We start from the raw sequence: 17,922 nt of genomic DNA on the forward strand, positions 1-17,922 counted from the left end.
AAAAGAATCTGAAATATTAAATCTTACCTATTTGGTATTTTTAAAGCTACTGCAGTTACCGACATTTTCGGTTGGAAAACTATTGTTTTCCTGTTACATTAAACTTTGTGTCAGCTTTATTTGTTGACATTTGTGTGCAGAGAATTGTCAAACATATATTACATACAAAACTAGATATTAAAGTTAATACATGTGTGCACAAAACAAAAATACATATGTTTAGATTAAATTTTATATAAAAAATAGCATGACTGGTAAAGGTGTAGTGATTGGGAGTGCCTGATTTGTACAGAGGGTTGTTAATTAATAATTAGGCAAATTAAATAAAAAATGTTTTACTTCATAATATTTTTGTAATTAACTACAGGGTGTTAAAATCTTAATAATCATGTAAACAGTGTTGAAACACGAAAATTTCGGCATTTTTTTTAACTCGTGCTTGTTCCACTACAGGAGAAGGGTCTCTTCCTGAATGAGAGAGGGATTATGCCTTGAGTCTACCACACAAGCCATTTTTTAGCACTTAATTTTAACTATACTAAAGTCGTAATGTTTAAACACTAGTGTTAAATACAGCTAATTTAAATTATTTTTATTGCGCCTATTAATACAGTATTAAGCTTGTTATTATGATATTATAATTTTTAATTGTATTTTTTTATGCGTGTGAAAAAATATAAAAGGAGTGTTAGCGGTTAATTTAACTGGTAACACTATAAAACACGGTATAAAGTAGATCAGGTTGATCTTATGCTACTTTATTCCGTGTGTTCTCATTACGACGTATGTTAAAATTGCCATATAGAGAGACACTAGTGACAGCAAGAGATATAAAATATCTGTGTTTTTCATCAAAATCAATGCCGCGGTTTATAAACTAACTCTCACATATACATATTATAATATAATTTTGGGATACTAGAATGATTCGAGATATATGTATAACAGGTCTTTTGGTTTTAAACAAGCCAGGTACTACTTTGCAAAATATTGTCAATAAGTGTTTCTCACGACCGTTTTCAGTGCTCTGTTTACTTAAAAACAAGCGTAATATGTCATCTTACTCATGGATAGCAATTCCTACCGATGTCAGTTAATCATCGATAGTTTTGAAGTCATCGTCTAAGGTAGCAATCTATCTTTAATCCTTGACAGAATATTGCAAATGGCCGTTTGTTTCTAATTTTTAATTATAGCCTCGGAAGATTTTACGAATTAATAAAACATCCAATGACTAATTAAATTAATATTGACAATATAATTATGTAGTAGCAAGGAATATAACAAGAATTTATGATCATTAATTGTTTAGATAAAATAGATACAATGCTTGAAGTAATTGTTGTTTTAGTTGCGTTATAACTTTAAGGCTACCTTGTAATAAAGATTTCTTATACTAGCTCAATTCTCTACTACTATTGACAATTGGCTAGCTATCGAAAAGTATCTTTATCTATATACTTCTTCTGTAAGTATGTATGCCACTGAACTTCTCTTAAACGACTGGACCCATTTTGATGAAATTTTTTGTGTGTGTTTAAGGGGATCTGAGAATGGTTTAGATTATTAAAAAAAGTTTAAAATTTTCAAATTAAAGACGTGTAGACAGGACAACGTCTGTCGGGTCCGCTAGTTTTACTTATAAAAATCTGATCGGCGCCTCTCGTAGGGACCGTAGGAACTATTTTTGCAGTTCATTTTAAATGTAAAACTCTCGATACTCGACAGTACAGACGCGCTAATGGTGTATAAGTTTGAGGTTGTTAATTAATGTCAAAGTTATATAACTCTGAAGCTCGTAACAGATTTTGAAAAGAAATTGAAAAACATTTTCTAGTTACATTAAAATACTTAGTATAAAAATATCTAAATTACAGGATGTTCTAAAGTCGTTTCGCAATTAATCTAAGGATTGCACTTGTACATTTTACGACACGTTAGATATAAAATAATTATCATTAGTATAACTTACGAACTCTCGGATCGAGTAATAAAACAACTTCGTAAACATACAGATTTCCATCGCAATACATGGCTTGAGAGGCATTCACTCACACCATTGCGTTAGCTACCTCCATAGACTTTCACCTCGACACATGGTAAGGAATAAATATCGTGAAAAAATTGTCAGTACATATTCATTTATCGCACGAAGGCGGGCCGTACGATCATGGCGATTATATACTGAATCGGAAAACAGAAATACATTTTATAGTATTTAAAGACTCTATTCCGTTGCATTAAGGCTTATATTTGTACGTTTCTGTTGTTGTATAAAGGCGGTTTTGTTAATGTAACTGCGCAAACGGGTGGAGCGTGGAACTTGACAGGTATTAATGACTTCTAGCTGCAAAGCCAATGTACTTGCTCAATATATTGTTCGAGTCTTCATGTTTATTGGTGGGCACTGTCTAGGTTTCTATACATTATGTACTTACACTGAGCTCGTGGCTATGAAACAACAAATCGATATTTCAGGTCAAGCTACGACTGCCGAGGTTGGTCTAAGGATGGGTGACCGAGTTCCACAGTGTCTCGGAAAGCACTTTTATTGTGAGTCCCGGCATGTCTTTTTCAAAGTTCTTTGACAGTCTTTACCAGCAATCGGAAGCTTGAAAGTCTGACAACCAATGTTACCGAGGGGTATCGTGGTGTAACCCAGGTAATTGGGATGTGGAGGTCTGATATTCAGCTGTATTTGGTAAGACTAAGAGTCGACTCCAACATAGTTGGAAGAAAGGCTACGCTGATGATGATGTACCTACTTACACATCAAGTCTGCGAAGAAATTAAGTATGAAACAAACTATCATTAAATTCGTGAAGAAACAAATTTAACTGTCATTTTTACTCTACCTCTATACTTTGGCTGTTACTTTTGATGAAGAAACTGGCCGTAAATCTCTAGTTTCTAATGCTAAAACATTGTAAGTTATGTCAATAAAAAGATTTAAAACCATAATTATGTGCAAGTGCTATAAATGTTTTTTATCTTACAATTTAATTTCACACGAAGTGGATAAACACGCACGAAAACCCATATCTGTAAGGAATCTCATTATGCATTTTATTGCAGTATAAACGGACATCGTGACGGAAAATTAATATTCACTTTATATTTTTTAATTACGGCCGCCATCTTGCGCGTCAGTCACGATGCTTTAACCTGCTTTAATAATACAACATGCTTTGCTTTTCAGTGTGAAAATATTATTTATATAATGTATTAAAGTTGTTTATAGATGTGTTGATAGGTGTTTTAGTAATTTTCTGGTTAGATGATTATAAAAGAATCCGTTTACAACGCGTGGATTAATGAAAAATAAATTACTTATAATAATATTAGCTTCTGCAAGCTACTTTCAAAGAATTCCATCACCCATACGTTAGTTCAGTCTATAATCTATTTATGTACTAAATTTCATCAAAATCCGTTCCGTAGTTTTGTCATGATTCAGTAACAAACATCCATTCATACGAGCTTTCGTATTTATAATATTACTAAGATTTTAAAGACGATCCTTCTAGTAAGAGAAGTTACGTCGTGAATTTAAAAACATACGTGATTCACACAAAGTACCTAAAACTCCGAAACGTCTTTCAATGAATTGTACACTTTGTGACTAATCGATACTTATTGTTATCTACCTGACACAGTTCTCACCACGTTAGCATCCACACACTTCAGTTTCAGTCATCAACTGGCCTTAAAAACCAATTAAAAGCTATTTGCCAATAGAACATTTCCTTTAACACTTGATGGGTGAGACTTGACTTACATCAGAAAGCACCACTAATCAACTATCGGGAAGACTGACATTGCCCCATATTCCGTAAGAACTACTTTTATATTTCAGACACATACTCGTTACTCGATATTCCAACGTCGAAATACGCGGTACAATCCCTTGTACTATGAACATTTCGCATATTCATCCATAAAATAATTTGATAGCTGCCATAAATAGTATTCTTTGAAATAACTTGTATTAAATTCAGTTTCCATTCAGACCTCAAAGGTCGTAAAAAAGGGGGAAAATGAATATATTATAAGAAAAGTGTGCCATAAAATATATTTATGTTGTGATGACATAATTATATTGATGTTATAGCTCTGAATCATTAGACAAAATGTTTAGCAGATTATAAAAATGTATGCCGATGGTGTTAAGTCATAGTGATTATAGTGCTCTTTAATGAAGTAGGTATGTAGGTACTAGTATGAAGAAATTGTTCGCGTTTGTCGAAAATCTGTACGTGAAAAATGAAAATTAAAAACCAGATCTCAAGGTTGTGTCTGTATTTTTCATGTGACAACATCTTAAATATAAAAATATTTTTCGACGTCTAGTGCACGTTTGTTGCATTGTTCATACTTTTCTTTTAATTCTGTCCTTTCTATGCCCTAAAAACATTCTTTTGGAACGATAGGTGGATACTTTTACTTAGCAGTTTAATACAAAATAGGCTTGAAAAAAGGTTTTAAAATATCAATCTCGTATAAGATTTACAGTAGAATTATAAAGTATCGATGATTTATAATCTATATTATAATTGAAATATAATAAAATAGTCTTAATATGTCTTACATATTAATTAGATTATTATTACGTAGATTGCACGCAGTTTTTGATGACCATCATAACTGTCATAGTTTCTTACAATTTATACGTGTTTGCGAGAGCAGCTGATTCCGACCATCATTGTTCCTTAATGAAATAATGATTTATTCTTATTGCTTCGTTAAATTTAAAGGGTGAGCTATAAAACGGCCGCTGTAATTCAAACTTTACATTCGTTTTGAATTTCTTGCGTATAATAATATGTTATGATTGAGAACTGTTTTGTGGTCTTTTTCTGTTTACTCTTTGATGTTTAGTGTTAATTTTAAGGAGAAAAAATATTCTTAGTAAATACTTAAAGTAAATTATTGAAGTACTTATAAATGTGTATTTATTTCTTAAATACGTGAGGAATGACGCTATACGAGGAAACAGAGGAAAGTATGGTTCTTTAGTGGGCTAAACGAATTCTCGATTTAATTACTTTTTTCCCGTCTCTGCCCGATCAATGGAACAACAAACGGGATTACGGATTAATACTGAAAATGCCTGAAGCTTTACCTCAACAGTTGCAGCTGTTGTAAGTAGTAACTTTGACAAACAATTTCATAATACTAAAGCTAAACTGAACCACGAAACTCTAAATAAATCAACATAATTCCCACTAACAGTCCAGTAAATATAAACCAAGAAACAATAAAACTAATCAATGACGTTGCGTCCGGTGCGATATCGGCACAAGGGGCTATTGTAGTTGTGAAGTAAACGTTTTACATTGTCCCTTATGTGCGGGATACGTGACTGGCGGCAGACCGCGGCAGGAAGTGGACCGCGTCGATAACGATACCAACACTATGTGCCCATTGTGGAAACAAAGCTCGCAGCTGGACTGTTTTGAGGAAGTTTGGACACTTTAAGGAATCGTGTAGAAGAGTTGTGTAATACGGTAGACTAGCTTCTTGATCTAAGCATCTGGATAAAATATTTTCTGTGTCGAAATAACTAAGCTCTGTAAATTTATTTATAAGTTGAAATAAAACTGATTAGTGACCGAAAGAACATAATCATCATTGACGCCCTAGATATGCGAGTAATTTCATACTAAAAATCATTTTTGACATTTCACAAAGATCTATTGTGACTCATATTCAACTACCTACCCTATTAGAAAAAAAAAATTAGTGGTCAAATTCTTGATTTCAATTGAAAAGTCCCTTGACTTGAAGCAATTCTTAAGTACCTACCATTTTGCTTTATATCGTAGCAATAGATAAACCTACTTTTGAGCATCGATGAAAGTAAATTATGTGTCAGTAGTGGGCAGTTAGAGTCCAAAGGCTTTTTTACATTCGTTTACTAAATTACGTTTTATAATAAACGTGAGAGAAGATAACCATTTCTTTTTATTTATACACGAGTAGTTTGAAGCAACTGTATGAAAGAACATGTACTGTAATTCAAGCGAATTAATTCCGATCGAACCTTTTTTATTAGTTACTACTTGTAGACCGGTGGTAGTATAAAAATGATTTATGTACTTCCGTTGCTTTCCTTTTGTAAAATTAGCCGGGGCCATTCTGAAACTACTATAAAGTTTCTTTTTGTAAAAAAGGCGCGCTGTACGACAGAAATATCAAAGGGAAAAATAAGACTGTTAATCATAATTTAGGGCCATTAAACGGCAATTAATTACAATCACACGTTACAACAAAAACAAAATAATACACAAAAAAGTAGTTTTACAATCAACATGGACGACCTCATAAAGAATTTATCTAGCCGACGTTACTATAAATATTTATGGGCCAATTAAAAATCAGCGATTATCAGTCGCTGCGTTCTGATTGGTCGGTGGTGGGTTCCTAGCGTTGTGTACAGTCAGGCGCAACGTTACATTGTACCAACAATTATGTGTTTGAATTATGTTCGCCATGAAAACACAATAAAATGGAAATGGCCGCCGCAAGGTCGCGTGTTTAACGATAAAATTATTGCTTAGATAGTTAAGATAATGTAAAATAACTGTAAATATATTTTGTTGTAATTCTACGTTTTAAAGGAATATTCTGTTGTTAATAAGGACCACCACGAAGCAACATCAATAAATTTATATGAAAGTTTCTTAAATAACATCAAACACATTGAGGAAAAAGCGATAAAAGTATCGTCTTTTGGCCTACTGCTCTAATAAAAACGTGTAATAGGCTTGGTGAGGCGATTTCGCTGAAAACTAGTTTACCTAAAACTTGATTAAAAGGAGAATTAAAACAGAATAAGTAAATAAATCTCATGCTAAGTTTATAAAAGCAGTTGAACCTATGACCATACAGGAACATTAAAGTCACTTCACCACGCCTGCCTGTCTGTTCGCGATAAATCCAAAAACTAACGTAACAAGTCTGAAATTTTGGGTTTTCACCAATAGATAGAGCCTTCTTTGAAGAAGGTTTTAGTGAATTATTTGTTAAGGTTTTGCGGGAAAACTTTTTATATGGGCGCAACTGGGATGGCTCGCTCGCTAGTTAGTTATAATATTATTATTCTTGCAACACTTAGATATTAGTATTGCCATGACTATAATTTTCTAACAACCTCGTATCTTGTCAGCACGGTGGGAATGGAGACTTTCCTCACCATACACCGTGTCATAAAATAATAAAGTGTTGGTAAAATAATTACTTTATACACATCATCCCGTTGTTATATTCATGAGACTTTCGATCCTCAATCGTATCTTGTTGGCTATTTTACTATGGGAAATTAACTTTGAAAAGAAAAATTACTAGTTAATTAATTTATATCCTATTAATGTTAGAAATTCGAAAGTTTGTAAGTAGGGATGTTTGTTACTTTTAATGAAAAAACTAAGTATTGGACGGATTTTAATGAAATTTGGTAAACTGATAGCTTATATACCTGGATATTTTTTTACCATGGATAATCTTTTCACGTGGACAAAGTTGCAGGCAGAAATTAGTACATAGGTATATGAAAAATCAGGCCTTTTTTCATGGTGTTGGCCAGAGAACACCATTTGGTACGATCCTTACAAATTGCCCTTGCTTCGTTCATTTGGCAAAAGTCGAATTATTTGTTTAGAATTACATTTCATGTATTTAATTGTGTTTTCTCAGATTATTACCTTATTATCATGTAGATCCTTCTCATGATTAGTATCTATTTATTAAGATTTCAAAATTATTTCATGTATTGGGAATTTGTCAAACGCTACAATTAACCACTGAAAAAAGTAATTTGATAAGAATCTGTCTGCGCTTAACCTGTTTATGGTCTGTAAACTACCTATGGTGACTGTTACTCAGTGCTTAGGAATGTTATTAGTCACCTAAATGGTGTTGATTGATTCTAAATATTGGAATTGTAAAATATTGTATTTAAATAAAATTTATGGAAACAACCATTTTAAATTCCTTCGATTTAAATATTTTACGTGAGTCACAACTACGCTTCAGTTATATTAACAACAAATTAAATCAATGCATGACCATCGACAAACCGTAGCCAAAAATTAAAACAAATCGATATATAAATCGACTATTGTATTCGATTCAACGTGAACGAAATCTACAACTTACGAGCTTACGTAGGCGTTAGAGAAAAAAAAGCGGTTCTATATTCAAAGTTGGTTGTCGGGCCAATCGCGTGCGTTGTAGGCGGGGCGGCGGGCTGCGATTGGTCGAAGGCGCGGCGGGCGCTCCTAGCTCGATGGAACGCGTTTAAACGTTAGTAGTTGATGGTCTCCTAACGTAACGCGCAGGTGTACAGGCCACTAGTAGGCGCCGGGAACGATCGTCATTTAAATATAGAATGCTCTTTTAGGTCACCCACTGAACTTTTGACAGCTATGAAAATTATTGCTAGGCAAAAAAAGTTGCATTTGATTTTTTAAATAAATTTGGAAGCTTGAGAATGTCATTTATTTTAGTTTGTCGTTTAAAAAAATACTTTGAGTTGAAATATCAGACGGAAAAATTAATCGACTGTCAATATTCAGAAACTTACGACAGACTGTGAATCTGTATAATAAAATAAAACAATAATGAAACATGATTAAATACAGGTTTTATTTAAATGTTACTTTATTATACACCATACCTACCTATTTAATATTTACTTATGTACGTTCCAAAATGTGGCTGCGTTCTTAATCTTTTTTGGCCTACGTAAAAATAACTAAAAACAATTTGCATAAAATTTTACATTTTGATAGGCTATACAGCGAAACAACAATAAAGTAGAACGTAATGCATAAGAAGCCTCGGGATTAAGTTAGTATTCCATAAAGGGATGTGAAATTATATCATAAAGCGTAAATTCTAACGTTATTGAACGTTTGACATGAAACATAAAAGTGTCATGGCCGACCCCAGTACAGTGCGCTATCTACGTTTTATCCAACAAGCCATTGATGGCTAGAATATGGCCGTTTTAACATTTAATGTTAAATTTATAACATTATTGGAAACTTCGACGCTTCAGGCCTGTCTGACTAACGGGAGGTAAGTGTCAGTTAGGTTAACGAGAGGAATTTATAGATTTTCGTATATTATATTTAGCGGTAAAACACTTACATCAATTAAACCAATAACCTTAGTTTGTTTACTGTAATTCGATTTGTTCTGAAATTTCGCTTCGATTTATTGTACCATGAGGAGACAAGAGTATAAAACAATCAAGTTTGTCACTTGTTGTTTGTACTTATCATTTGTTTTTTAATAACAATTTAATCTCTACACGGAAGCTGTCAAATAATATAAATGTTAAAAGTGATATAATCCATAAATTCTTAAAATTACATCTTATTGAAAAACTGAACCTAATCTAAATCCTCAAAATGGTCTCACAGCAGTCATATAAACCCATGAAAATATTGGATAACTTTTCTTACTTTAAAAATTAATTTTCTAAAGCTATAGCGAAAAGTGGGTACATATGTATATTACTATGCATTATTATATTAGTATATTATATGGGCACAAATTATTATATTACTATAATATATTTCATAAACCTGCCTACACCTTCGGCTGCATCATCCGTGATGTAATCTTAGAAATCAGTCACGGATCCAATTCCCATCTCCCTGGTATCTGCAACTTTCGACGTAGCACTTGGTTCAGTGGAGGCAGCTCGTAAAATTTCACATAAAACCTCGTTCGTCCGCACTGCGGCTACTGTGACGTCAATTGCCTTGTATTCTTTACTTTATACTCTTTATATAGATACAATAACGCATTATAAATCAAAAGAATCGAGCCGAGAGAGACAATTTTTCAGTAGAGGAATAGGAATTTGTATATGAAATATCTGGTGTATAAGCCTGGGGGCCTACTATAACTAAGCAAATTCGAAACTTCGCATAAAATTTCGGCCAATTCTTACCGATTATGTGTAAAGCAAATCGTACCGATAATATAAAAGTGAACAGTTTGTGTCACCATTTATTGAGAAATGCTATAGGTTAGGTATACATCTCGCTGTAACTAAAAGGAGAGCAGAAATAATAAAGAATGTTGTGGCAATTTTTAATGATTGCTAGTTTGTATAAAAATCAGTGGCAAAAAATAAAGTCAACGGCGGATAAACTCGTTTACAAATACGTTCTTCGCACTAAACTAGTTCAGTGTTAAGAATCTCAATTAAAATATATGCAAGCAATTACCTCTAAAGTTTGCCACCAATACATAAAGATTTGAAATCACTCAGTTTCTTTAATTAAATTATTTATCCAGGTCAGACATTTAGTATTTAAATGATAGCAATTATTTTGAAATATCAAGTGTCTTTGGTCTCTACTTATCTTGGGAAAAGACGTGATTTTATCACGCCTTTTCAATGTAAAAATGATGTTATACTCGTATGTCAGTTGTACTTTTCTATTTGCACATGTATTTTTCATCGCATTGCAAACTCTAGAACGGCTGGACCAATATGGGTTCATTTTGAATTATTTGTAGGGGTTGTATAGGAAGGTTTAATAGGTGAGCAAAGTATGGAAACACTGCAAATTTACACGAACAAAGCTGGGTGTGTCGTGTAGTCTCTTTTTATTGGAAGTATAAACAACTTAAAATGTAGTCCCAGTACATTTTCAAGGGCGAGCAATTTAGAATGGTTTTATTTCAATAAACGATGACCTTTTCTTATTAAATATCAAGGAAACAATAAAATAATAATATGTTTAATTACAATATAACGTTCACATTCAACTTTATCGTTCTCTCTTGTATATATATTACTATACAGAGTCACTGGATGATCGGTACCAAAAATAAAAAAGGTGGGTTTTTTAGTTTCTGGGTAAAAATATTACGATTTTTACTGTCAGCTAGTCACAGTCAATGAACTGCAGCTCGATTTTCTACCATAGTATTAGATACAACGGGACAACCGAAAAATTTTACATGAAAATCTGTTTAGTGTCTCTACCGGGCTCCGTTAGAACTATTTTGGCAGTACATTTTAAATGTCATACTCTCGATACTCGATAGTAAAGATTGTAGAGAATTGTACTACAGATCAATAGCGAGATTTTGATGTTTTATCAAAAAAATGCTTGAATTTAAAAGGAATTAGGTACACCCAATGAACATAAAATGTGTATAAATCGCGGAGATGTCTTCAATCTTTTCTAATGCAAAACATAACATAATACACGAATATTTCAAATAATACCCGTTCATAGACAAGCATTCAATTTATTCCACCAGATTTTCCTTACATGACATCACGTTGGTCCATTCAAAACGCATACAACGGCAGTTTTCCGAACAATGGCGTTAGTAGTCGTCGCTATTCAACACATGGACGGACATTACAAGACTATCTCTCTGTTTAGAGCCATGACGAACCGTGTCCAAGTGTCCCTACCACCTCTGAATAGGTTTTTTATCACCGACGGAGCTGTCAGCACAAAGGGAAGCCGTAAAACTCGTAAAAGACGTAAAACTCGTAAAAGCAAAGTGTCCGCATGATGCACGACCTTCTGACTTATAGTTTATGGCACCAGTGTTGTGCCAGCTCGATTATGATTCTTAATCCTTGTTTATGGCCACTCGATTGTGTTTCATTGAAGTCGATTGGCGAGCCTTTTGTCTCTGGTTTTGATACGGTTGTTTTTTTAACGGTGGCGCGGGATAACATTGTTGTTGCTTTTGTTGTTTTAAGTAGTTTTCGAGTTCCGCGGTAATGTTGAAGATAAAGCTTTGTTCCTGAGTTGTAGCGTGTTATTATCTTGCTCACACTTTAGTTTTATAGCTTTCAGACATACTTATAACTTCTGTATTTGTGTGTTTATTGCGCATATTTCTTGTTTAACGAATACTATTATAATATAAACATAAATTTTATCTTCACGTGCGTCACCTTAAGGTTGACAGGCAGAATTCCGGTGAGTCAGTCTTTGTGTGTCCTTACAATCATAACTACAATTTGTGGTTAAGGTAGTCGCCTCGCCACTACCAGTGCGTCCAGAGGTCGAGAGTTTGATTCCCACACAGAATAAATATTTGTGCGATCCACAAATAGTCAACTCAGGTCGTACTTTGTGTCCGTTGTTCATACTTATGTACTTAGTGCAGGAGCTGTATTTTAAGAACAAAAATAAAGTGTACCTAAAATTAATAGTGAATATATTTGTTTTTATTACGATTTATGACACACTTGAACTTTCAACGTATAATAGAGTATATTTTATCTCAAAGTGTTTGAACGAGAATATTTATGTGTCGATGTAGAAAGAGCACTAAAACAAAAGATTATGAATGTCATATTCTAATCTCCTGGCACGTGTAACTATGCAGATGGTTCGCAGTGAATTGCTACTTTATTGCTGTAATATAAATGTATTATATTACATTGACCTGTTTTAAATACACTAGTTAGCAGTCAAGAATGGCATTCGGCTGAACTTCGGTAGTTGTTCAACCGAAACCGTTGTTCTAATCTTAAGAAATGGTAAATAAAAAGACCTAGAAGTAAGGAGTATTTTGCATGTCCATCTGTTCTGTAGTGTTTTGATTCTTTTGCAAGCTGAAATTACTGCACGGATTAGAAAGAAGTATAGCTTAAAGATAATAGGTTAAATATCGACAGAAGTATTATTTTATTCAAATATACAAACTGAAAAAAAAAACTAAATACTACGACGCGTCAGGCACTGCTCTAAGACATATACACGTATATCGTATGATAATAATTATGAAAACATTTTTTAATTAATGACGTATAAAAAAATTATAACGTGAACTTATTTGTAACACATGAGGAATCTATTTTGGAAAGCGAGTTCATAATAAAGCTTCTTGCCAGTCCATAAGTAACTACTTCTAACTAGATCTCAAAGACTATTTATTTACATTTCTCACGACCTCAACCCAATTCCGAGTAGATTAGCAAAAGCACTTTTAAAACTTAAACAATTACTTCCATGAAGTATTCGGCACTTAACTGTCAGCTGTTTATTTATGTTATATAACAATAACAAACATTATAACATGTCACTTAACACTTAAAGTGCCGGCTTGTTTTACTGAGAAGAGTATGGGAAGCGTTTAAAGGTTAATGGGAATGCAGTAGGATTGTTTTGACATAGGTGGTCTACTGATAATGAGGGTTTTGGTTCTTGAGAAGGGTTATCTCGAAACCCGGTGTTAGGACGTTTGTTTAGTATTGGGAGGGACTTCAGTGGTGGGATCATCGACGACGACGTGTGTAATGTTGAATTTATTTAATTACTTTTTAGATAAACGTACTTTCATCTATATTTCATTTGCCAAGTAATTTCAGAATAAAGGAGACGCTAAATTAAAGATGATTATGAATGATTACGCATATCTATGCAAAAGTTTGCATGGATGTTTGAATGTTTATTTTTTAGGAATCAATTGCTAAATAGATCATTTATAACATTTTAGCATAGGACTTTATTACCACAACCAAGGAGCTTATATTATTTTGAAATAATGTTCCTCCGAAATTATGTAGGCTAGTAGATTACCCATTTCCACAGAAATTTGAAAGTTCCTACTCTTTCTTTATAATAAGAAAATAATACAACTCTGGCTTCCTTAGAGCGAGTTTTTAGTTCTCTTATTAGAAGTTTTATTAAGTAACAAGATATTCTGTTGATGTTGAAACCAGTAACTTTTATTTAATTACAAAGAACAAAATGACATAACACAAGCAACATTCAAATCAACATAATTTGATAATTTCAAATTGTTACGTTTATTCCAAAGGTCCGACGGAAGAAGCTAGCTCATTAAACGTATTACAAGCGTTAGTAGGCAACCACTTAATAACCAGCCACAACCAGGCGTGGTTACGATAACCACTGGTTGCTATGTTGACAGGTTAATATGCATTCATGTTGACATAACCTATGAGTAAGCACTAATGTACTGTCGCACAATGAAGCAATTGTTGGGCTCACTTTACAATTATTTTATAATTAACAGGTTATATTTGATTGCTCGGGTGTAACTCCGGTGTTTTGAAGTTTCCTGTCCCCTTTGAGTGAAAGTAAAGGTGAAAATTGTAGCAGTTAGAAGTTATAATGGCGCCGTTCATTTTTTTTAATGAGTACTTTACAATGCTTGACGTCTGCTGAATGATTGTGGCGCATAAAATGATTTGGATGACGGCTGCCTGATTGTTAATTATAAAACTGTTTAGAATGTGCTTTCAAATGTTTAGGTTTTAAAAGATTCATCGTGGGACTTATGTTAAAGTTGGTTATTGTTACTTGTTAACGTACGAGACTTGAGAGCAAATCTTCATAACTAAAGCATCTAGTTTGTCCGCACGACTTGAGTCAAGTACTTTGTGTAAAACAAAAACCTAGTGGTTGGATACCATATTACCATTATATTTTTACAATGGTCATACATAAATGATGAAATCTATTGAGTGGCTTAGCCGTAAATTGTTCCTGACAGAGCTTTCCATTTGGACCAAGATCCCAGAGCTGCCAGACCTACGTCATTTTAGCAAAGCTGAAACTTTGAGGATTGTTAGTATAAAGGGTCTGTTAAGAGGTATGCACATCCACTACCTTGAAAGCGGGGCCGTTTCTGAGGTAGCGCGGAGTGAAGGTGCGTAAAAAACGACCCAACCTACGTTATAGTAGCAAAGTTGGTTTTCAGATATGTTATTAATGATATTATGTAGAATTAAAATTGACTATTGCCAGACCGTTTCCCGGGGCCATTACTTCTGCCAGACGCCTTAAATGTTGTTAAAAAATGAGGTCAACTACGTCATAGTAGCAAGCCTAAATTTTATATATGTTATTAAAGGCACAATTTTAAGACCCCCTGTATGCGGACAGACCATTCCGCAGGGCCCTTTGTCCCCTAGACGCCATTAAACTTTCCCTATGAGTGCGAGAGTAAGAGCATTATTCATACGCATAAATGAAAAACAATTGAATTAAAAAAATAAAAATTGAAAAATTATTGAATACTAACTGACCCGCGCATCTTTGCTTGCGTCACTTAAGAGAGATAGGTCAAAATGTTACATAAATGGGTTATGTAACATTTTTCACTGGTACTCTGCTCCTATTGGTCGTAGCGTGATGATATATAGCTTATAGCTTTTCTCAATAAATAGGCTATCCAACAGTAAAATATTTTTTTATTCGCACCAGTAGTTCCTGAGATTAGCGCGTTCACACAAACAAACAAACTTCTCAGCTTTATAAAATGAGTATAGATTAAAGGTACTTGGAATGTTTAGTAAGATAAGTAACATTATTTTGGAAATTATTTTAAAAATAGATATGGTTTACACTATTCACAAAAATTATGAAAAAAAAATTGTAGTCATTCATCATCATCATCATCATTATCTGAGCTCTTACTTCCGTCATCAAATTGAATATTTAAATCATCTCCACCATCGTCTTCATTGTTACTTGAATTCTCTGTAAAAAAAAATGTAGGTAATGATGTTGAAAACAGTTACAAGTAGGTATATTGAAATAATTTATAGTTAAAATAAAATACCGTAGAACGGGGTGACTTTAGGAAAATTTGGGGTTAATTTGATAATAGAAATAAGTTAATAGCTCGCACAAAAAGTTAGTGACGAGTTCAGTTGTCCGGTTCTCGGTAGTAAATATCACTGTGAATAAAATTGTAGCATTTTAAATAGTATAATTGACCCTAAACATGTCCATTTCTTTACATTTTAAAGTAACCCCTGCATTCAAAAGTAACCCCGTTCTACCGTACCTAATTCGTTTTCAAGTGATTCGCTTACGAAACTTGGCAATTGGTCACCATCAAACCACTTAAAATGATAATGGTTATCATTTAGAACCCACCCTTTATTTGCTGGGCTTAAAATGCTAGGACTCTTTATATGAGCATTACTCCAGACACCCGCAATATAATTTGCTCGTCGAAATTGTTGAAGCAATTCAGATTTACAAGGAGGTAAATTACTTGCGTCGAATTTTTTAACATTTTGCCGGTGGAATTTCTCATTCAAATCGCCAGCTGTATACGTGTTAATGAAAAGTTGTAGCCGTGCAGCATCTACATCAATTAATCCGGGAACATTATATAACTCGCAGATAAATTTTTGAATTACATCAAATATATTTTGTTCCTTCGCTTTATCAATAGATAATTCAACTTCTCCGAATTGAACAAAAGCTTCTTGATATTCTGGCGATTTCTTTAAAATTTTAAATGGTCTGAGCTGAATTGATGTAGATGCTGCACGGCTACAACTTTTCATTAACACGTATACAGTCGGCGATGTAAATGAGAAATTCCACCGGCAAAATGTTAAAAAATTCGACGCAAGTAATTTACCTCCTTGTAAATCTGAATTGCTTCAACAATTTCGACGAGCAAATTATATTGCGGGTGTCTGGAGTAATGCTCATATAAAGCGTCCTAGCATTTTAAGCCCAGCAAATAAAGGGTGGGTTCTAAATGATAACCATTACCATTTTAAGTGGTTTGATGGTGACCAATTGCCAAGTTTCGTAAGCGAATCACTTGAAAACGAATTAGGTATTTTATTTTAACTATAAATTATTTCAATATACCTACTTGTAACTGTTTTCAACATATGTACATAATGTTACTTTTCTTCCTAAACATTCCAAGTACTTTTAATCTATACTAATTTTATAAAGCTGAGAAGTTTGTTTGTTTGTGTGAACGCGCTAATCTCAGGAACTACTGGTGCGAATAAAAAAATATTTTACTGTTGGATAGCCTATTTATTGAGAAAAGCTATAAGCTATATATCATCACGCTACGACCAATAGGAGCAGAGTACCAGTGAAAAATGTTACATAACCCGTTTATGTAACATTTTGACCTATCTCTCTTAAGTGACGCAAGCAAAGATGCGCGGGTCAGCTAGTATTCAATAATTTTTCAATTTTTATTTTTTTAATTCAATTGTTTTTCATTTATGCGTATGAATAATGCTCTTACTCTCGCACTCATAGGGAAAGTTTAATGGCGTCTCGGGGACGAAGGGCCCTGCGGAATGGTCTGTCCGCATACAGGGGGTCTTAAAATTGTACCTTTAATAACATATATAAAATTTAGGCTTGCTACTATGACGTAGTTGACCTCATTTTTTAACAACATTTAAGGCGTCTGGCAGAAGTAATGGCCCCGGGAAACGGTCTGGCAATAGTCAATTTTAATTCTACATAATATCATTAATAACATATCTGAAAACCAACTTTGCTACTATAACGTAGGTTGGGTCGTTTTTTACGCACCTTCACTCCGCGCTACCTCAGAAACGGCCCCGCTTTCAAGGTAGTGGATGTGCATACCTCTTAACAGACCCTTTATACTAACAATCCTCAAAGTTTCAGCTTTGCTAAAATGACGTAGGTCTGGCAGCTCTGGGATCTTACTCTAATTGATAATACAAAATAAATTGTTTACAGAAGTGAAGTTAACTGAAATTGTTTTCAAAAATACCGTTTCCTAAAGCAATAATTTCCTTGTCGACAGCGGTGCCATTAGAAACATTAGTGGAGAACTGCAACAAGCTGTTGGAGAAGTTCCACTACTCCTGGGAGATGATGCCGCTGGTGCTGGTCATCCTCAACTACGCGGGCAGCGACGTGGACGAGGCCTCAAGGAAAATTGATGAAGGTTAGTCACATGCCTGTTGCGATATCAGCTGCGACGCGATGTCTGTTCCGGAATATTCCCAATTGTCACTTCAGTGGCATTTAATTATTCCCGCTTGTCACTGAAGTGACAAATGTCTGTTGCCGAAATATTCCCAACGGTCTCTTTTGTGGTACTGAATGTTTCCACTGGCCACAAATGTGACAATCGTATTGTTTT

At 33.9% G+C, this 17,922-nt stretch overlaps 1 protein-coding gene across 4 annotated transcripts in view; it reads left to right on the forward strand.

Annotated features, from left to right (window-relative positions):
- Positions 1-17,922, forward strand: part of dsx (transcription factor doublesex) — a 223,875-nt gene that overhangs the window by 40,054 nt on the left and 165,899 nt on the right. For all 4 annotated transcript variants that reach the window (XR_012959917.1, XM_076126778.1, XM_076126781.1 and 1 more), the window contains exon 2: positions 17,581-17,724. Coding sequence is in view for 3 of the 4 variants with exons in the window: in XM_076126778.1 (XP_075982893.1) it covers positions 17,581-17,724 (144 nt within the window). In the remaining variant the exon portion in view is untranslated. The remainder of the gene's footprint in view (positions 1-17,580; positions 17,725-17,922) is intronic.

This window comes from Anticarsia gemmatalis, chromosome 19 (assembly GCF_050436995.1).
Source record: "Anticarsia gemmatalis isolate Benzon Research Colony breed Stoneville strain chromosome 19, ilAntGemm2 primary, whole genome shotgun sequence".
Taxonomy (NCBI): domain Eukaryota; kingdom Metazoa; phylum Arthropoda; class Insecta; order Lepidoptera; family Erebidae; genus Anticarsia; species Anticarsia gemmatalis.